Source organism: Rhinichthys klamathensis, unplaced genomic scaffold (assembly GCF_029890125.1).
Source record: "Rhinichthys klamathensis goyatoka isolate OS25496 unplaced genomic scaffold, OSU_Roscu_1.1 h1tg000004l_1, whole genome shotgun sequence".
In the NCBI taxonomy this organism is placed as follows: Eukaryota; Metazoa; Chordata; class Actinopteri; order Cypriniformes; family Leuciscidae; genus Rhinichthys; species Rhinichthys klamathensis.
In genome coordinates, this window is record NW_026606557.1 from 6,946,311 (window position 1) to 6,968,659 (window position 22,349).

The window sequence follows — 22,349 nt, forward strand, 5'->3', positions numbered from 1 at the left end:
TTCATAATCTAATCCTTCGCCATAGTAAAATAAATCGCCAGTTGGATTCTCACAGACACTTTTTACACCTCCCATCTCCCATGTTTACGTCAAATCCTTCCCAGCAGCGGATGTTATTGGAAAACTGGAGCCACAAAGCATCAACGTTTAAGCTAGAAATCGGAAAGTTCGCAAAGCTGATATTTTGATTGACGCCGTGGATACAGAAGGTAACAGCACGTCGCTTGTATGAATATTGCTTTGTGTTTTTGTGCGCTGGCGGCGTTATGATCTGCAACCGCAGGCCTGTGCTCGCACCATTCACGAATAGCCTATCAATCGCCCATGGATTTTAATCGCTAAAGATGTATATCGCCCTCTGAAAGTTGTTACGTTTCGCTTGAATTTCTAACAGATGGATTTACATGTGTCGTGCTTTTATGTTAATATGACTAAGTTAAATGGCTGAGAGATATGTGCTAGCAAGGCTTGCTGCTGCGATGAATGAGTATTGCATGTATATGCAATAGTGCGAGTCACTCTACACTTGTGTGCTGTCAGTGTAGAGACCGGGACTTATTTTTAGACCAAATAAAGTAACTCCCGTTTTCTTTACATTGATGATGAGGCCAGACACAAATAGCTATTTGCAACACTATCGTTCTATGTTAAGGTGAATCACAGTGAAAGTTGAGTAATAGTGAAGACATGAAGGTTAGGGCAGTGTGTTATGTAATCAGTGCCAGCGGCGATGGATAATCGCTGATCTCTATTCCAGAAAACACCAGAACAAACACACCAACTCATGTGCTGCTCGCTCATTTCAGCACGTTTAAAAGTTTAAAAGCTGTCGCTAATCTTCTTAATATTATAATTGGTAAAATACCTATAACACAAAGTTAAGGCTATACCCCCCCCCCCCCCCCCAGGTGAATAGGGTAAAAATGAACTAGTAGATGTCACCATACTTCCCCAGTTGATTGTTTCCATAAATCAGAAAATTTTGACAGTACCAGAAACATATTAGAAAAAAAAGAAATAGCTGAAAAAAACAAAACATTTTCACAATTTCTTTTAAGGAATAAAATGTTTTATAAAAACAGGCAAATTATATATGAACAAACCCCTATGTAAAATAGGGATAAAACTGTAAAGTTTGGTGTATGTAAGCTTCTGAAGTGTAGATTTCTGACTCATTTTTAGAAAGCCTTTAAACATATGACCAGTAATTGAAATCTACAGGCGCAAATCAAAAAAGTGCTATGAAAGATACACTTCAAAGTGTATTTTGGATATTTTCTTTCCACTAGTCTGAAATAACACTTTATGAAAAGCCAAAAAGCCCAAAATCTCAAAATTGACGGATGCATGAAAAAAGTGTTTTTGCCTGTAGTGTATCGCCTTAATATATAAAGCTATGCCAAGTGCGTGTTTCAAACACATAAAAGTTGTAAGAATTATTGAATTATCCAATTTTTACACAAAACAAATGGTTTCCCAGCTAACAGGGAACGTTCTCAAAGCTTTGGCTAAAATTCTGCCAACTTTCTTCCTTCTAACGTTACTAAACGGTTTGTTAAAAGTTATCTAGTCTTTAATAATGTTCACAAAAAAGTTATTTAGCCTATAGCCGTCGTTCACGATCTATGCGTTTTAGTTTGTTCAACGTTTATTTTTAAATGTTACTACTTGTTTCATTATATTCAGAGAACATTCAAAAGTAACATTCCCATAGGCCTAATTGTGTGCAAAATTACTAAATGGAATGTTCACTTAATGTTGATATAACCAAGAAAAAAACTTTTTAAATCATTTGAAACTTTCAGAAAATGTTCAAAATAACATTTTCATAACTCAATGGGAACATTAGCAAAACGTTCTTAGAACATATTTTTGTTGAGTTACTGTTTATCTGCTGTAGATCAGGACCAACACTGGCCTATCCTAGCCTGGTTAAAACCAGACCATTCTCAGTTGTAACTGAGTTATGGTCTGGCAAAGCGTCATAGACAAATCATTTCCAAAGGGGCGTCACCAACAGATGTCGCGGATAGACCTAAACCCAATCAGAGCGATGAAGGAGATGACGTATGCAGAGCGGCGGAGAAACATCTCCGAGTGTTGTTCTTTGCTCTGTTTTTAACAAAAAGGAAACGTTCAAATCGCTTAAAACAGACGCGATAGCTGATTCGAACGAGTGATGTTCGACGGCGGCATCCATCTTTGTAATGTAGGCTACAAAATCTGCTTCAAAATCCCAGCGCTGTCGTCATCGTGTAAAGCCCGCCCCAACGTTTCTGATTGGTGCCGCGATTTCGACGGATTGGAAATGGGCTTGAATGAGCTCTTTGCCAGACTAACTTTCAGAGCAAATCTAAATTTGCCGGAAGTTGTCTGGGTTTTCCCAGGCTAGGCCTATCCACCTTTTTCCTGGATGTGAAGTATAACTTAGCCTATGTTAAATTGTAAACAAAAGCGAAAGGTTCACTCCACAAACGCAATAATAAACATTTTCAAATACAATGTAGGCCTAAGAAGACATTATTCCTTCAACCATTGATCATTAAGAGGGAATTTTCCTTTATAAGGAAATTTAAAAGTATAAAAGCATTAACAAATGACTTCAACAGACCAGGAATTCCCCAAAAGCTTGATTATTTCTGGAGCGTTGCTTTAATAAAAAATGTTATTTAACTGGAACATTGAGTGATAATATTTCCAAGTGATTTCCGTCATTTTGACAGACAATAAATATTGTATTTTTTACCCGTTTTAGAAACATTCCAGTAAACACTGCTAATACGGATTAGAAGTGAAAAGGGGAGACAATTACATTTTTAAATATCCGTGTGAAAACAAACCTGGAAAGAGACGTGAGGATTTGGGGAGAAAAACAAGATATTCTTACAATTCTGCAGTGCATTATTCATTGGATAGCACAAATTAAATCGGAAGAACAGACCACAAATGCGCAGTATGTGTTGTCTTTTTTTTAACTACAGCTGAATAAAAAGGAAAAGAATCAGAAGGAAAAGAATGTAATGACTGAAAATAGCTCTAGTCATAGATATTCTTGTTATACAATGTCACATTAAAATACCAAGTGTTACGTTATTAACATGAATTACAGCTCATTCGGTCAAACTGACGGATCAGGATTATTTGTAGCTCAACCTTATGATTTTGAAATGATTCGTTTTTCGCTTCTTTGAGTGGAACTTCCCCAAACCAAAAGTCCCTCTCATAATTTAGGCTTGTTAGGAAAAAGGTGGAAAGGTAGCTTTATGAAATGCTCTATATGAAATGAAAGTGTATAAGCTGATGTTCAGTATGGATTAAACACTCAACGTTATAATGGTTTTAATCAACAGGGTGTTATATCTATAGTTTTGTATCAGATATTTTTCGAATGTTCTAATGACACGGTGGCAATGCATCAGAAATGTTGCCATAGTTTGCGGTTATACGGAGAAGCTTTCTGTGTAATTCATTTCCATTATCCTAAGTAATACAGGATGTGAACTGGGCAACGAGTTACTCTGACTACATAAGCTAATGGACATTAGGCTCACGCAATATTTATACGCTCCACATATAGTAGTAGTCACATGCTTTATTTTTGCATTTCCTGCTTCATCCCTATTGGCTGGTGGTAATCATTCCAAGAAAGTGCAAATGAGATAATGTGTAGTCATATCACCTGTTTACCAGGACACACCTATGACTAGCCATTTTAATGATTAATTATTTTATGTTAATATCTGATTATAAGTATTTGATGCAAACCATAATAATGCCACATATGCAGTTATGCCACTATTATAACTAAGGAATAAGGATTGAAGATGACAGGTTTAGTCTTAGTTACTTCGATTTGGTTTTCAAATGAGGTGCGGTTTCTCCCAGGATCTTGTTTTTCATTTGCATTTATTTCCCTTAAACTTTGACAAGTTAATTTTATTTATGAAAGGACACATATTTCACACAAAGGACACAATATTTGATATCTGGTTAGTCTTGACCCACATATCTGAGGTTCTAAGAATACTGTGCCCTACTGTATTGTTGTTACTTTAACTTCTTAAAGGCCAAAACTGTCTACTTAAGCCAAGAGATTGTACATATTCCATAACATTGCGCTGCATTGTAGTGACTTATTGAATTCTTCTGTTTTTGATTTATGTCTAGATTTCTTAGCTGTAATGGTGTTTGGTACAAGAAGAGGCTTGATTAGTTGAACTAACTAACCTTTAACCGATAGGTAGAATTATTCAGGGATATATATATATAGGCATGAGGATTATACGGGATACCATTCAAACGTTTGGGGTAGGTACGATTTTTTAAAAATGTTTTTCAAAGAAGTCTCTTACAAGGCTCCATTTATTTGATTAAAAATGCAATAAAACAGTAATATAGTGAAATAATATCATTATCATTTAAAATAACTGTTTCCTATTTGAATATATTTTAAAATGTAATTTATTCCTGTGATGTCAAAGCTGAATTTTCAGCATCATTCCTCCAGTCTTCAGTGTCACATGATCCTTCAGAAATCACTCTTATATGATGATTTGCTGCTCAAGCAACATTTCTTATTATTATCAATGAATATTTTTGTGGAAACCATTTTATTTTCATGATGAATAGAAAGTCCAAAAGAACAGCATGTATTTGAAATGTAAATCTTTTGTTATGTTCTAAATGTCTTCACTGTCATAATTGATTCATTTAATACATCCTTGCTGAATAAAAGTATTAAAATCTTACAGACCCTAAACTTTTGAACGGTAGTGTTGATGATTGATGAATCCAAACATATTGTGTTTATATGAACGCTAAATAAAGCGATCGGGTTGATTGTCACAAGCTTCAAATCAGAAATGATCTTTTGAGACTAATCATCCTCCTACAATTTCTTTGTTTTAAAAAGCAGACTAAATATCTATTTCAGGTCCTAATTTAGAGACGACGAGCACATGAAGCTTTGTGCCGTGCTGCTTATATTTTTATCAAGCAGTATAACGCCCAAAACAAGCCGACAAGGAGTCTGAGGCAAGGTCTGGTGGGACGTTGACTTGCACCACTTCACAAACGATGAGTGGAAGGAGAATCTAAAAAAAGAGGTGTCCAAACTCGCTCCTGGAGCGCCTCTATCCTGCAGAGTTTAGCGCCAGCTTGCCTCAACACACCTGCCTGGAAGTTTCTAGTATGCCAAAGACCTGGATTAGCTGGATCAGGTGTGTTTAATTGGGGTGGGAGCTAAACTCTTCAGGACAGTGGCCCTCCGGAAGAAGGATTGGAAACCCCTTTATTAGTCTAAAGTGCAAAGAAAATCTTTGTCCACAAGGCTAGATATTTCATGCTTATGTATGTTGATTTATTTGTGGGCTCGTGGGAATGTTGAGGCAGTGAGCATCTGCAAATTAATAATTGGATGTGAAATGCCTCAGCAACAGTAGTCCGGGATGCTTATTGAACCACGTGGCCTGTCTGTGTTCACCCTAGAAGCTCCCTTATCTGGCCTCCTTCCAGGGAACCAACATGTCCAGTGACCCCCCTCCTCCTTACCCAGGCGGCCCCAATGCCCCACTTCTTGAGGAAAAAAATGGACAACCTCCAGTTTCTGGTAAATACCTTGATATTTTTCTCTTCTCCTTAGACATTTGAAATGAACTTCTACTTTTTAAACCTGCTTTTAATAGGTGCAATGGCTTGAAGAAATGCTCGTCACCATCATTAGCTCATTGGTGCAGATATTTCAAAACGTTGTTCTAGGAAACCATGGCAACTTGAATGTAAACACTTTCCTCACAACCTTTCAATGGGCCACTAGAATTGCATGGAACTAGATTTCTTTTGTTTCACTTAATTATAGCAACATATGTTCAATGATGAAATAATAACAACAATAATAACTATTATTATTAACATCACGTTGGTGTGAGCAGGAAAGACTATACATATGAATATATTAACTCTGTAAAATGTCTTGTTGAAACCACACTGCAGTCTGTGTATAAAACTGTACTTTGATTTACAGTGGAATCATAAAGTCTGTCACCACAGGATCCTGCAATAGATCACTAATACATTTTGTGACCATTGAAAACGGATTTAAACTTTAAACTCATCAGGTTTGATTCAAACTTGTGGAGATCATGCAGCTCGATCGCTGCTGTTGTTGAAAAATGAAAATGGGTTTTGTGGTTTGTTCCACACATTTTCACTCATATTGGCTGATATAGTAGGCTAATTTGTAAGGAAGAATGTTGTATTGAATAAAAAAAAATACTATTATTCATTAATGCACTGCACATTAACACCATTTGCCATTTCACTAGTGGTCTCATATGTTTGGACACCACTGCATGTTTATGATTAATTATGAGAGGAGCAAGTCTAGCAGGAGGGATACAGGAATTCTGTAATTAAAAAATAAATAATTGACATAAAGCTGTTTCCCTCAGCAGCCTCTGCTCCAGTAATGACAGGACCTCCACAAGGACAGCCGCTGCCTCCAGAATACGGGCCTCCACCTTATGAAGCCACACCTGGGTTTGTTCCTCCGCACGTCCCAGGCGAAGGTCCCAAGCCTATTCCTATGCCTATGCACATGCATATGCCCATGCCTCATCCTCACGGTGGGTGTGCCAACCAAACTCACACACTAATGCATCAGCAGCCATTCACAGATCATTAGCATTTCAGAGAGAAGAGCTAGCAATAATGTTAAATCAGAATAATGTGATGCGTCAAGTTACGAGCAACAAGTGATTTTTCTGTTCACAATGAAACTGAAAGTGATGTGTCGGGGCTTTGAGCACGATTACACAGAACATTGTTAAAGTGTAATAATACATTTAAGTACTGTGTAATATTAAAGGCACACTATGTAGGAATTCCGTTTTTGTCAAACAGCGACCCCTATAGTCGCTGTGGAGTACTTGTATTTAACGTTACTGTCGTAAATACCACTCACGCAGAGCGTCTCTGCCATAGTCTGGTCTCTGCACTCACAGCCTGATACCCCTTTGAAGCTGTTATATTAAGGTACAAATCTTTCATAGTGTGCATTTTTTGAATTAAATAAGAGAGCGCTAAAATGTGTTTTTGAACTCAAGCTGAGCGCTCGTGTCCGCTGCTATCAGTGTCATGGATACAGTGTTCTCTGTGGCGTGCAGTCTTCACTCGGACGCGCTCTTCAATCTATTGCCGCTGCGGAGACTCTCTATTCATTCCGGTGAAATCACAAAATAAAATGCACAAAAACGTGTCCCTGCTATAGACTGTAACCACTGATGAACATATTCAGTTTTGATGAGAGAGAAAAAACTTACAACCTGTAACCTCTGACACGCTTGGCAAAAGATCTACCACTAGACCATTAAAGAACTCAAACAAAACTTGAGCAGAGAGGCTCATTCTCTTTTCCTAGTCTCTTCCGACTGTGTTTTCTTAGCTTTTTTTCATCGTCGAGTATCATGTCTGAAATGCGCGCAAGTGTCTTCGTGCTTCATATGTTGTTGTTAATGTGTGTGACGTCGTTGCTGTAAAGCATGTCGTGACTCGTGATTCTCGCGAGATTTGTCGGGGGGGGGGGGCTCCTCTCAAACTCGTATTACTGGTTTTTCCAGCGGCGTCCCCCCCAAGCTTTACTACCAGGATGATTCGCCCTACTATGAGTTTGTTTACCACCGAAATTACTTTGAAGCTGTTATATTAAGGTACAATTCTTGCATAGTGTGCCTTTAACTAACTACCTATACTATATAGGGTTAGGATGAGATTTTGGTTCAGGGTTAGTTGCATGTAATAATGTGTAACTTACAGTTATTATTATAGTAGCTATACTGCATGTAACTTGTAACAAGGACACTGTAAAATAAAATGTTTCCAAAATCTTTCATCAAAATGTAATAACTGCCTCTCAATTGACACTGTTTTAGGTTACTGTTGTAGGTATTGCTGCCTTTTTAAAATCTTGTTGATAGTTAAAGCAGTAATTATAAGGGTTAGTTCATTCAAAATGATTTTTTTTATCATATACTCACTCATACGTTCTAAACCTGTAAGACTTTCGTTCATCTATCTTCGAAACACAAATTATGTTTTTAATGAAATCTGAAAGCTTTCTGTCCTTCTGTTGACAGCTACGTAAATACCACTTTGTCGCTTCAAAAAGTTCATAAAGAGATCGTAAAACGAATGCATATGGATCGAGCGGTTTAGTCCAAATATTCTGAAGAGACTGGATAACTATATGATAACCAGATTAAATTCAGACTTTAATTCTCATATAAACATTGATCAGGGAACATAAACAGAAGCTTAACTTGGCCCGCTTAACGGGTGAGAACAAACCTCATTGGTTCCTGCTGAAGCTCAAACGTGCTGCGTAACACGAGAATTAACCTCATTGGTTCTTGCTGAAGCTCAAACGTGCTGCGTAACACGAGAATGAACCTCATTGGTTCTTGCTGAAGCTCAAACGTGCTGCGTAACACGAGAATGAACCTCATTGGTTCCTGCAGAAGCTCAAACGTGCTGCGTAACACGAGGATGAACCTCATTGGTTCCTGCTGAAGCTCAAACGTGCTGCGTAACACGAGAATGAACCTCATTGGTTCTTGCTTAAGCTCAAACGTGCTGCGTAACACGAGAATGAACCTCATTGGTTCTTACAGAAGCTCAAACGTGCTGCGTAACACGAGGATGAACCTCATTGGTTCCTGCTAAAGCTCAAACGTGCTGCGTAACACGAGGATGAACCTCATTGGTTCCTGCTAAAGCTCAAACGTGCTGCGTAACACGAGAATGAACCTCATTGGTTCTTGCTTAAGCTCAAACGTGCTGCGTAACACGAGAATAAACCTCATTGGTTCTTGCAGAAGCTCAAACGTGCTGCGTAACACAAGAATGAACCTCATTGGTTCCTGCTGAAGCTCAAACGTGCTGCGTAACACGAGAATAAACCTCATTGGTTCCTGCTGAAGCTCAAACGTGCTGCGTAACACGGGAATGAACCTCATTGGTTCCTGCAGAAGCTCAAACGTGCTGCGTAACACGAGAATGAACCTCATTGGTTCTTGCTTAAGCTCAAACGTGCTGCGTAACACGAGAATGAACCTCATTGGTTCTTACAGAAGCTCAAACGTGCTGCGTAACATGAGAATGAACCTCATTGGTTCTTGCTTAAGCTCAAACGTGCTGCGTAACAAGAGAATGAACCTCATTGGTTCTTGCTTAAGCTCAAACGTGCTGCGTAACACGAGAATGAACCTCATTGGTTCTTGCTTAAGCTCAAACGTGCTGCGTAACACGAGAATGAACCTCATTGGTTCCTGCAGAAGCTCAAACGTGCTGCGTAACACGAGGATGAACCTCATTGGTTCCTGCTGAAGCTCAAACGTGCTGCGTAACACGAGAATAAACCTCATTGGTTCTTGCTTAAGCTCAAACGTGCTGCGTAACACGAGAATGAACCTCATTGGTTCTTACAGAAGCTCAAACGTGCTGCGTAACACGAGGATGAACCTCATTGGTTCCTGCTGAAGCTCAAACGTGCTGCGTAACACGAGAATGAACCTCATTGGTTCTTGCTTAAGCTCAAACGTGCTGCGTAACACGAGAATGAACCTCATTGGTTCTTGCAGAAGCTCAAACGTGCTGCGTAACACAAGAATGAACCTCATTGGTTCCTGCTGAAGCTCAAACGTGCTGCGTAACACGGGAATGAACCTCATTGGTTCCTGCAGAAGCTCAAACGTGCTGCATAACACTAGAGTGAACCTCATTGGTTCTTGCTTAAGCTCAAACGTGCTGCGTAACACGGGAATGAACCTCATTGGTTCCTGCTGAAGCTCAAACGTGCTGCATAACACTAGAGTGAACCTCATTGGTTCTTGCTTAAGCTCAAACGTGCTGCGTAACACGGGAATGAACCTCATTGGTTCCTGCTGAAGCTCAAACGTGCTGCGTAACACGAGAATGAACCTCATTGGTTCTTGCTTAAGCTCAAACGTGCTGCGTAACACGAGAATGAACCTCATTGGTTCTTGCAGAAGCTCAAACGTGCTGCGTAACACAAGAATGAACCTCATTGGTTCCTGCTGAAGCTCAAACGTGCTGCGTAACACGGGAATGAACCTCATTGGTTCCTGCAGAAGCTCAAACGTGCTGCGTAACACGAGAATGAACCTCATTGGTTCTTGCTTAAGCTCAAACGTGCTGCGTAACACGAGAATGAACCTCATTGGTTCTTACAGAAGCTCAAACGTGCTGCGTAACACGAGAATGAACCTCATTGGTTCCTGCAGAAGCTCAAACGTGCTGCGTAACACGAGAATAAACCTCATTGGTTCTTGCTGAAGCTCAAACATGCTGCGTAACACGAGAATGAACCTCATTGGTTCTTGCTGAAGCTCAAACATGCTGCGTAACACGAGAATGAACCTCATTGGTTCTTGCTGAAGCTCAAACATGCTGCGTAACACGAGAATGAACCTCATTGGTTCTTGCTGAAGCTCAAACATGCTGCGTAACACGAGAATGAACCTCATTGGTTCCTGCTGAAGCTCAAACGTGCTGCGTAACACGAGAATAAACCTCATTGGTTCTTGCTGAAGCTCAAACATGCTGCGTAACACGAGAATGAACCTCATTGGTTCTTGCTGAAGCTCAAATGTGCTGCGTAACACGAGGATGAACCTCATTGGTTCCTGCTGAAGCTCAAACGTGCTGCGTAACACGAGAATGAACCTCATTGGTTCTTGCTGAAGCTCAAACGTGCTGCGTAACACGGGAATGAACCTCATTGGTTCCTGCAGAAGCTCAAACGTGCTGCGTAACAAGAGAATGAACCTCATTGGTTCTTGCTTAAGCTCAAACGTGCTGCGTAACACGAGAATAAACCTCATTGGTTCTTGCTTAAGCTCAAACGTGCTGCGTAACACGAGAATGAACCTCATTGGTTCCTGCAGAAGCTCAAACGTGCTGCGTAACACGAGGATGAACCTCATTGGTTCTTGCTTAAGCTCAAACGTGCTGCGTAACAAGAGAATGAACCTCATTGGTTCTTGCTTAAGCTCAAACGTGCTGCGTAACACGGGAATGAACCTCATTGGTTCCTGCAGAAGCTCAAACGTGCTGCGTAACACGAGAATGAACCTCATTGGTTCTTGCTTAAGCTCAAACGTGCTGCGTAACACGAGAATGAACCTCATTGGTTCTTACAGAAGCTCAAACGTGCTGCGTAACATGAGAATGAACCTCATTGGTTCTTGCTTAAGCTCAAACGTGCTGCGTAACAAGAGAATGAACCTCATTGGTTCTTGCTTAAGCTCAAACGTGCTGCGTAACACGAGAATGAACCTCATTGGTTCCTGCAGAAGCTCAAACGTGCTGCGTAACACGAGAATAAACCTCATTGGTTCTTGCTGAAGCTCAAACATGCTGCGTAACACGAGAATGAACCTCATTGGTTCTTGCTGAAGCTCAAACATGCTGCGTAACACGAGAATGAACCTCATTGGTTCTTGCTGAAGCTCAAACATGCTGCGTAACACGAGAATGAACCTCATTGGTTTATGCTGAAGCTCAAACATGCTGCGTAACACGAGAATGAACCTCATTGGTTCCTGCTGAAGCTCAAACGTGCTGCGTAACACGAGAATAAACCTCATTGGTTCTTGCTGAAGCTCAAACATGCTGCGTAACACGAGAATGAACCTCATTGGTTCTTGCTGAAGCTCAAATGTGCTGCGTAACACGAGGATGAACCTCATTGGTTCCTGCTGAAGCTCAAACGTGCTGCGTAACACGAGAATGAACCTCATTGGTTCTTGCTGAAGCTCAAACGTGCTGCGTAACACGAGAATGAACCTCATTGGTTCTTGCAGAAGCTCAAACGTGCTGCGTAACACAAGAATGAACCTCATTGGTTCCTGCTGAAGCTCAAACGTGCTGCGTAACTCGGGAATGAACCTCATTGGTTCCTGCAGAAGCTCAAACGTGCTGCGTAACACGAGAATTAACCTCATTGGTTCTTGCTTAAGCTCAAACGTGCTGCGTAACACGAGAATGAACCTCATTGGTTCTTACAGAAGCTCAAACGTGCTGCGTAACACGAGAATGAACCTCATTGGTTCTTACAGAAGCTCAAACGTGCTGCGTAACACGAGGATGAACCTCATTGGTTCTTGCTGAAGCTCAAACGTGCTGCGTAACACGAGAATGAACCTCATTGGTTCTTGCTTAAGCTCAAACGTGCTGCGTAACACGAGAATGAACCTCATTGGTTCTTGCAGAAGCTCAAACGTGCTGCGTAACACAAGAATGAACCTCATTGGTTCCTGCTGAAGCTCAAACGTGCTGCGTAACACGGGAATGAACCTCATTGGTTCCTGCAGAAGCTCAAACGTGCTGCGTAACACGAGAATGAACCTCATTGGTTCTTGCTTAAGCTCAAACGTGCTGCGTAACACGAGAATGAACCTCATTGGTTCTTACAGAAGCTCAAACGTGCTGCGTAACATGAGAATGAACCTCATTGGTTCTTGCTTAAGCTCAAACGTGCTGCGTAACAAGAGAATGAACCTCATTGGTTCTTGCTTAAGCTCAAACGTGCTGCGTAACACGAGAATAAACCTCATTGGTTCTTGCTTAAGCTCAAACGTGCTGCGTAACACGAGAATGAACCTCATTGGTTCCTGCAGAAGCTCAAACGTGAGTTAAAGCAGTAATTATAAGGGTTAGTTCATTCAAAATGATTTTTTTTATCATATACTCACTCATACGTTCTAAACCTGTAAGACTTTCGTTCATCTATCTTCGAAACACAAATTATGTTTTTAATGAAATCTGAAAGCTTTCTGTCCTTCTGTTGACAGCTACGTAAATACCACTTTGTCGCTTCAAAAAGTTCATAAAGAGATCGTAAAACGAATGCATATGGATCGAGCGGTTTAGTCCAAATATTCTGAAGAGACTGGATAACTATATGATAACCAGATTAAATTCAGACTTTAATTCTCATATAAACATTGATCAGGGAACATAAACAGAAGCTTAACTTGGCCCGCTTAACGGGTGAGAACAAACCTCATTGGTTCCTGCTGAAGCTCAAACGTGCTGCGTAACACGAGAATTAACCTCATTGGTTCTTGCTGAAGCTCAAACGTGCTGCGTAACACGAGAATGAACCTCATTGGTTCTTGCTGAAGCTCAAACGTGCTGCGTAACACGAGAATGAACCTCATTGGTTCCTGCAGAAGCTCAAACGTGCTGCGTAACACGAGGATGAACCTCATTGGTTCCTGCTGAAGCTCAAACGTGCTGCGTAACACGAGAATGAACCTCATTGGTTCTTGCTTAAGCTCAAACGTGCTGCGTAACACGAGAATGAACCTCATTGGTTCTTACAGAAGCTCAAACGTGCTGCGTAACACGAGAATGAACCTCATTGGTTCTTGCTTAAGCTCAAACGTGCTGCGTAACACGAGAATGAACCTCATTGGTTCTTGCAGAAGCTCAAACGTGCTGCGTAACACAAGAATGAACCTCATTGGTTCCTGCTGAAGCTCAAACGTGCTGCGTAACACGGGAATGAACCTCATTGGTTCCTGCAGAAGCTCAAACGTGCTGCATAACACTAGAGTGAACCTCATTGGTTCTTGCTTAAGCTCAAACGTGCTGCGTAACACGGGAATGAACCTCATTGGTTCCTGCTGAAGCTCAAACGTGCTGCATAACACTAGAGTGAACCTCATTGGTTCTTGCTTAAGCTCAAACGTGCTGCGTAACACGGGAATGAACCTCATTGGTTCCTGCTGAAGCTCAAACGTGCTGCGTAACACGAGAATGAACCTCATTGGTTCTTGCTTAAGCTCAAACGTGCTGCGTAACACGAGAATGAACCTCATTGGTTCTTGCAGAAGCTCAAACGTGCTGCGTAACACAAGAATGAACCTCATTGGTTCCTGCTGAAGCTCAAACGTGCTGCGTAACACGGGAATGAACCTCATTGGTTCCTGCAGAAGCTCAAACGTGCTGCGTAACACGAGAATGAACCTCATTGGTTCTTGCTTAAGCTCAAACGTGCTGCGTAACACGAGAATGAACCTCATTGGTTCTTACAGAAGCTCAAACGTGCTGCGTAACACGAGAATGAACCTCATTGGTTCCTGCAGAAGCTCAAACGTGCTGCGTAACACGAGAATAAACCTCATTGGTTCTTGCTGAAGCTCAAACATGCTGCGTAACACGAGAATGAACCTCATTGGTTCTTGCTGAAGCTCAAACATGCTGCGTAACACGAGAATGAACCTCATTGGTTCTTGCTGAAGCTCAAACATGCTGCGTAACACGAGAATGAACCTCATTGGTTCTTGCTGAAGCTCAAACATGCTGCGTAACACGAGAATGAACCTCATTGGTTCCTGCTGAAGCTCAAACGTGCTGCGTAACACGAGAATAAACCTCATTGGTTCTTGCTGAAGCTCAAACATGCTGCGTAACACGAGAATGAACCTCATTGGTTCTTGCTGAAGCTCAAATGTGCTGCGTAACACGAGGATGAACCTCATTGGTTCCTGCTGAAGCTCAAACGTGCTGCGTAACACGAGAATGAACCTCATTGGTTCTTGCTGAAGCTCAAACGTGCTGCGTAACACGGGAATGAACCTCATTGGTTCCTGCAGAAGCTCAAACGTGCTGCGTAACAAGAGAATGAACCTCATTGGTTCTTGCTTAAGCTCAAACGTGCTGCGTAACACGAGAATAAACCTCATTGGTTCTTGCTTAAGCTCAAACGTGCTGCGTAACACGAGAATGAACCTCATTGGTTCCTGCAGAAGCTCAAACGTGCTGCGTAACACGAGGATGAACCTCATTGGTTCTTGCTTAAGCTCAAACGTGCTGCGTAACAAGAGAATGAACCTCATTGGTTCTTGCTTAAGCTCAAACGTGCTGCGTAACACGGGAATGAACCTCATTGGTTCCTGCAGAAGCTCAAACGTGCTGCGTAACACGAGAATGAACCTCATTGGTTCTTGCTTAAGCTCAAACGTGCTGCGTAACACGAGAATGAACCTCATTGGTTCTTACAGAAGCTCAAACGTGCTGCGTAACATGAGAATGAACCTCATTGGTTCTTGCTTAAGCTCAAACGTGCTGCGTAACAAGAGAATGAACCTCATTGGTTCTTGCTTAAGCTCAAACGTGCTGCGTAACACGAGAATGAACCTCATTGGTTCCTGCAGAAGCTCAAACGTGCTGCGTAACACGAGAATAAACCTCATTGGTTCTTGCTGAAGCTCAAACATGCTGCGTAACACGAGAATGAACCTCATTGGTTCTTGCTGAAGCTCAAACATGCTGCGTAACACGAGAATGAACCTCATTGGTTCTTGCTGAAGCTCAAACATGCTGCGTAACACGAGAATGAACCTCATTGGTTTATGCTGAAGCTCAAACATGCTGCGTAACACGAGAATGAACCTCATTGGTTCCTGCTGAAGCTCAAACGTGCTGCGTAACACGAGAATAAACCTCATTGGTTCTTGCTGAAGCTCAAACATGCTGCGTAACACGAGAATGAACCTCATTGGTTCTTGCTGAAGCTCAAATGTGCTGCGTAACACGAGGATGAACCTCATTGGTTCCTGCTGAAGCTCAAACGTGCTGCGTAACACGAGAATGAACCTCATTGGTTCTTGCTGAAGCTCAAACGTGCTGCGTAACACGAGAATGAACCTCATTGGTTCTTGCAGAAGCTCAAACGTGCTGCGTAACACAAGAATGAACCTCATTGGTTCCTGCTGAAGCTCAAACGTGCTGCGTAACTCGGGAATGAACCTCATTGGTTCCTGCAGAAGCTCAAACGTGCTGCGTAACACGAGAATTAACCTCATTGGTTCTTGCTTAAGCTCAAACGTGCTGCGTAACACGAGAATGAACCTCATTGGTTCTTACAGAAGCTCAAACGTGCTGCGTAACACGAGAATGAACCTCATTGGTTCTTACAGAAGCTCAAACGTGCTGCGTAACACGAGGATGAACCTCATTGGTTCTTGCTGAAGCTCAAACGTGCTGCGTAACACGAGAATGAACCTCATTGGTTCTTGCTTAAGCTCAAACGTGCTGCGTAACACGAGAATGAACCTCATTGGTTCTTGCAGAAGCTCAAACGTGCTGCGTAACACAAGAATGAACCTCATTGGTTCCTGCTGAAGCTCAAACGTGCTGCGTAACACGGGAATGAACCTCATTGGTTCCTGCAGAAGCTCAAACGTGCTGCGTAACACGAGAATGAACCTCATTGGTTCTTGCTTAAGCTCAAACGTGCTGCGTAACACGAGAATGAACCTCATTGGTTCTTACAGAAGCTCAAACGTGCTGCGTAACATGAGAATGAACCTCATTGGTTCTTGCTTAAGCTCAAACGTGCTGCGTAACAAGAGAATGAACCTCATTGGTTCTTGCTTAAGCTCAAACGTGCTGCGTAACACGAGAATAAACCTCATTGGTTCTTGCTTAAGCTCAAACGTGCTGCGTAACACGAGAATGAACCTCATTGGTTCCTGCAGAAGCTCAAACGTGCTGCGTAACACGAGGATGAACCTCATTGGTTCTTGCTTAAGCTCAAACGTGCTGCGTAACAAGAGAATGAACCTCATTGGTTCTTGCTTAAGCTCAAACGTGCTGCGTAACACGGGAATGAACCTCATTGGTTCCTGCAGAAGCTCAAACGTGCTGCGTAACACGAGAATGAACCTCATTGGTTCTTGCTTAAGCTCAAACGTGCTGCGTAACACGAGAATGAACCTCATTGGTTCTTACAGAAGCTCAAACGTGCTGCGTAACATGAGAATGAACCTCATTGGTTCTTGCTTAAGCTCAAACGTGCTGCGTAACAAGAGAATGAACCTCATTGGTTCTTGCTTAAGCTCAAACGTGCTGCGTAACACGAGAATGAACCTCATTGGTTCCTGCAGAAGCTCAAACGTGCTGCGTAACACGAGAATAAACCTCATTGGTTCTTGCTGAAGCTCAAACATGCTGCGTAACACGAGAATGAACCTCATTGGTTCTTGCTGAAGCTCAAACATGCTGCGTAACACGAGAATGAACCTCATTGGTTCTTGCTGAAGCTCAAACATGCTGCGTAACACGAGAATGAACCTCATTGGTTCTTGCTGAAGCTCAAACATGCTGCGTAACACGAGAATGAACCTCATTGGTTCTTGCTGAAGCTCAAACGTGCTGCGTAACACGAGAATGAACCTCATTGGTTCCTGCAGAAGCTCAAACGTGCTGCGTAACACGAGGATGAACCTCATTGGTTCTTGCTTAAGCTCAAACGTGCTGCGTAACACGAGAATGAACCTCATTGGTTCCTGCAGAAGCTCAAACGTGCTGCGTAACACGAGGATGAACCTCATTGGTTCTTGCTTAAGCTCAAACGTGCTGCGTAACAAGAGAATGAACCTCATTGGTTCTTGCTTAAGCTCAAACGTGCTGCGTAACACGGGAATGAACCTCATTGGTTCCTGCAGAAGCTCAAACGTGCTGCGTAACACGAGAATGAACCTCATTGGTTCTTGCTTAAGCTCAAACGTGCTGCGTAACAAGAGAATGAACCTCATTGGTTCTTGCTTAAGCTCAAACGTGCTGCGTAACACGGGAATGAACCTCATTGGTTCCTGCAGAAGCTCAAACGTGCTGCGTAACACGAGAATGAACCTCATTGGTTCTTGCTTAAGCTCAAACGTGCTGCGTAACACGAGAATGAACCTCATTGGTTCTTACAGAAGCTCAAACGTGCTGCGTAACATGAGAATGAACCTCATTGGTTCTTGCTTAAGCTCAAACGTGCTGCGTAACAAGAGAATGAACCTCATTGGTTCTTGCTTAAGCTCAAACGTGCTGCGTAACACGAGAATGAACCTCATTGGTTCCTGCAGAAGCTCAAACGTGCTGCGTAACACGAGAATAAACCTCATTGGTTCTTGCTGAAGCTCAAACATGCTGCGTAACACGAGAATGAACCTCATTGGTTCTTGCTGAAGCTCAAACATGCTGCGTAACACGAGAATGAACCTCATTGGTTCTTGCTGAAGCTCAAACATGCTGCGTAACACGAGAATGAACCTCATTGGTTCTTGCTGAAGCTCAAACATGCTGCGTAACACGAGAATGAACCTCATTGGTTCCTGCTGAAGCTCAAACGTGCTGCGTAACACGAGAATAAACCTCATTGGTTCTTGCTGAAGCTCAAACATGCTGCGTAACACGAGAATGAACCTCATTGGTTCTTGCTGAAGCTCAAATGTGCTGCGTAACACGAGGATGAACCTCATTGGTTCTTGCTGAAGCTCAAACGTGCTGCATAACACGAGAATGAACCTCATTGGTTCTTACAGAAGCTCAAACGTGCTGCGTAACACGAGGATGAACCTCATTGGTTCCTGCAGAAGCTCAAACGTGCTGCGTAACACGAGGATGAACCTCATTGGTTCTTGCTGAAGCTCAAACGTGCTGCATAACACGAGGATGAACCTCATTGGTTCTTGCTGAAGCTCAAACGTGCTGCGTAACACGAGAATGAACCTCATTGGTTCCTGCAGAAGCTCAAACGTGCTGCATAACACGAGGATGAACCTCATTGGTTCCTGCAGAAGCTCAAACGTGCTGCATAACACGAGGATGAACCTCATTGGTTCTTGCTGAAGCTCAAACGTGCTGCATAACACGAGGATGAACCTCATTGGTTCTTGCTGAAGCTCAAACGTGCTGCGTAACACGAGAATGAACCTCATTGGTTCCTGCAGAAGCTCAAACGTGCTGCGTAACACGAGGATGAACCTCATTGGTTCTTGCTGAAGCTCAAACGTGCTGCGTAACACGAGGATGAACCTCATTGGTTCTTGCTGAAGCTCAAACGTGCTGCGTAACACGAGAATGAACCTCATTGGTTCCTGCAGAAGCTCAAACGTGCTGCATAACACGAGGATGAACCTCATTGGTTATTGTACCTCAAGCGAACATGCTTGAGCTTCCGTTTACCACAACTGATGTGTGAGTAGATTAATGTTTTTGTTAATAAAAGCCTTAATTAAATCTGTTTGTCATACAAAGCAATCGTGCCAAGATACAATCTATGTGTGTAGAACTATCTTCAAGGGATAGTTCACCCAAAAATTAAAATTCTCTCATCATTTACTCAACCTCATGCAAACAAAAATAAAAAATTTGTAGAAAAATAATCCATACGACCCCAATGGATGAATGGGTATAAGTGAAACGATAGGCTAGGTGTTTAAGAAAAATATGATTTAAAAAAAAAGATAACTCACGATCGATATTTTACGTGTCAAACGTGCAACAGCCATTCAATGGCATTATATGGGCTCACAAAGATGGATCATTTTCCTACAAATATTAGTTTGTGTTTATCTGAAGAAAGAAACAGTCATATACAATCGGGGATTGGATGATGGTGAGCAAATCATGAGAGAATTTTCATGTTTGTGTGAACTAACTTTAACCTCAAAATTGATGTGCTGCAGGTGGTTACTACGCTCCCCCTGGGCACTTTCCTCATCCGATAGCGGAGCACTATGGTCCGGGGCCCAGTCACTTTGGTCCAGGTCACACAGCCACAGTTCTCTCCCCTCCTGGTACCACCACCACCGTGACTGTTCTACAGGGGGAGATGTTTCAGTCGGCTCCAGTGCAGACGGTTTGTCCACACTGCCAACAACCCATCACCACCCGCATCAGCCACGACATCGGCCTCATGAATACTCTAATCTGCATGTTCTGCTTCTTTGTCGGGTAAGTGACGAACTGAACGGCACAATATGTGATATGATGAAATCATCTTTCTGCATGTTGGATGGCCTTCATGTCTTTGAGTTGGCAGACATACAATTTTATAAGAAATAATAATAAAAGCGTATGCTAAATAAGGTTTTTCTTAATATAAAGAGGCTTTTTTTCTTCATTCTAATTTCAGTTTTTTGACTTTATGCTCATACAAAATATCTACACCTCTGTTCAAAAGTTTGGGGATTTTTAATGTTTTAAGAAGTCTCTTGTTCACCAAGGCTGCATTTGTTTGATCAAAAGTTCAGTAAAAACAGTATTACAATTCAAAATGACTGTTTTCTATTGTTATAAATTAAAATGTCATTTATTCCTGAGATCAAAGCTGAATTTTCAGCATCATTACTCCAGTCGTCAGGGTCACATGATCCTTCAGAAATCATCCTAATATGATCTGATTTGATTCTCAAGAAACATTTCTTATCGTTATTATCAATATTGAAAACGTGCTGCTTAATATTTTTGTGGAAACAAAAGAACAGTATTTATTTGAAATATAATTTTTTTGTGACATTATGAATCTCTCTTTTGATCATTTCAATGCGTCTTTGTCAATAAAAGTATTAATTTCTATCAAAAAAATCTTACTCACCCCAAACTTGTGAATAGTAGTGTAAATGAATTTTAAAACGGAAATTAAAAACGTGCACCATACAAGAGGTGCATTCAGGCCATGCATGCGTGAATTGCATTTTTGATGTAGTTTTGAATAAATGAATACACAATGAGCCCTGAATGATGAACCATACAGTGAGCTCTTGAGATCCCTCATGACTTTTGTCTTTGTTTTACAGTTGTGATCTAGGTTGCTGCTTGATCCCCTGTATGATTGACGACCTCAAGGATGTGACACACACTTGCCCCAACTGCAAGGGCTATATTTACACACACAAGCGCATATGCTAACAGTCTATCCCATTAACGATCGTGCTGTGACCTCATTCTGGTGGGTGTTGACGACTCACTCTCATTTCCTTCTGCTCTGTGATCGCCCCAGCTGACGGCTCGTATTTCTAGCCATTTCTCGCTTTATGTAACTATTGATTCTCACATTTAATTTACAGGCACTTGACTTGATGTAGTTACTGACACCTCTAAAATGAAGCAGAGGGCATGAAGGATCGGTACGTTTTAATATGCACAATGGTCATTGTTTCATCAAAGCACTGTTTCAAATTTTCATTTTTTTTAGCAGTAAAGCGAAGTGTAAACGTGTAGAAAATATGTGAAAACAGTAACCTTAAGCTCATTTGTGAATATTACTGAGTAGCGAAAACAACTGAATTTCACTACAGGGTCAGTATTGTTGGAATGTAGGATTATTATTTGATGCATTATTGTTTTATTTTAACATATTGAAATGAAAGTCTTTAATGGCTGGGTCTGGGACCGTCTAACGCTGTCCTGGAGTAACATTGTTGCTTTTACATGTGAAAAGTGCGTCTATATTTGGCATTTTATGCAAATGTTATGAGGAAAAAAAATTCTTTCACTTTTGTTATGTTTTCAATTTCTTATGTTTGTCGACAAGACTCATTTGATTTGATATGCTTATATATGAAATGTTCGTGTAGATGTGTCATTTTAGTTGAAAGGTTTCTTTTGATAAGGAATATGTATGTCCTGTCCATCTAAATCTCCTTTTAGTAATTTAGGGATACCAGATAGCTTTCATTAAAGCTCATGGTGTTTTAATATGCCGTGCTGTTCACGTTAGGGTCATATTTGTGGAATTCAACCAATATACATTTAATATGTTTTTGAACTGTGAATCAGAACTATAGCCATGGTGCTTTTCAAACCACTATACTAGCTGTTCTGTGTTGTCGTCAATAAGCTGTTTGAGCCTTCTCTAAACTATCATCGGTTATCCAGGTCAGTTTGCAAGTCATTACTAAAGTAGGTCTGTTTGCTGATATTAAGATCAGTGTAGAATCATCTCTAATCACATATTTATTTTAACATGTATTCTGGCCAGAACTGCTAAACAACATGTTTAGAAGTGGCGGTTGCGTTATTTTTTTTCATTTCTACTTAACGTGGTGAAGGTGTCGTCGTCGTCGTCGTCTTCTTCAAAAAGGGAAGAAATCTCTTGTAAAGGCTGTTCAAAGCTGCTTTGCTGTTGGAGTTCACCAGCATGATGAAATGCGCTGCATGGCATCACTGTAATCTTGCATAGCGCTCTATTGGGCCATATGTCCCCTCAGTGTGTCAAGCTGGGCTTGTTGCTGCACTGGGCTTCATAACTCAAAGCAGATTAACCGTTCACTTATTAAAACTGTGTGTAACAGGCCACAAGGACTTAAATGATGATTGTCCTGATTTTTCCTTTTTGTGGTCAGATTGTGATTTCTGTGGAATCATCCAAAGAGATTGTTTCCGTTATTTGGTCATTTCGGAATAGATGTTTGTTCTGGTTGTGAAATTGTAAACTTTCAAAAAACATTTTGCTCTGTCTGACAATGTGAATCATTGCTGAAATG

General features: G+C 41.4%; 1 protein-coding gene across 5 annotated transcripts; it reads left to right on the forward strand.

Moving 5' to 3' along the window:
* The first annotated feature begins 55 nt into the window (after window positions 1–55).
* cdip1 (cell death-inducing p53 target 1) lies at window positions 56–21,415 on the forward strand. Of its 5 annotated transcripts, none has more exons than XM_056253242.1 (5): window positions 56–209; window positions 5,488–5,608; window positions 6,453–6,623; window positions 19,548–19,815; window positions 20,661–21,415. In XM_056253242.1, exons 2-5 carry the CDS (start codon window positions 5,524–5,526, stop codon window positions 20,770–20,772), a joined length of 636 nt encoding a protein of 211 aa, XP_056109217.1. In that variant the 5' UTR covers window positions 56–209; window positions 5,488–5,523; the 3' UTR covers window positions 20,773–21,415. The 5 variants fall into 5 exon arrangements, with proteins under 5 accessions (XP_056109217.1, XP_056109224.1, XP_056109214.1 ...); XM_056253249.1 differs by having other exon boundaries at window positions 5,491–5,608; XM_056253239.1 differs by having other exon boundaries at window positions 5,515–5,608; window positions 6,450–6,623.
* Window positions 21,416–22,349: the final 934 nt, after the last annotated feature.

Bases quoted from the DNA above. Each gene is read 5' to 3' on its own strand.
- cdip1 (XM_056253239.1), top strand. From the start codon at position 5,524: ATGTCCAGTGACCCCCCTCCTCCTTACCCAGGCGGCCCCAATGCCCCA. The intron at 5,609-6,449 runs GTAAATACCTTG...TGTTTCCCTCAG, and splicing joins TGGACAACCTCCAGTTTCTG to CAGCCTCTGCTCCAGTAATG. The intron at 6,624-19,547 runs GTGGGTGTGCCA...GATGTGCTGCAG, and splicing joins GCCCATGCCTCATCCTCACG to GTGGTTACTACGCTCCCCCT.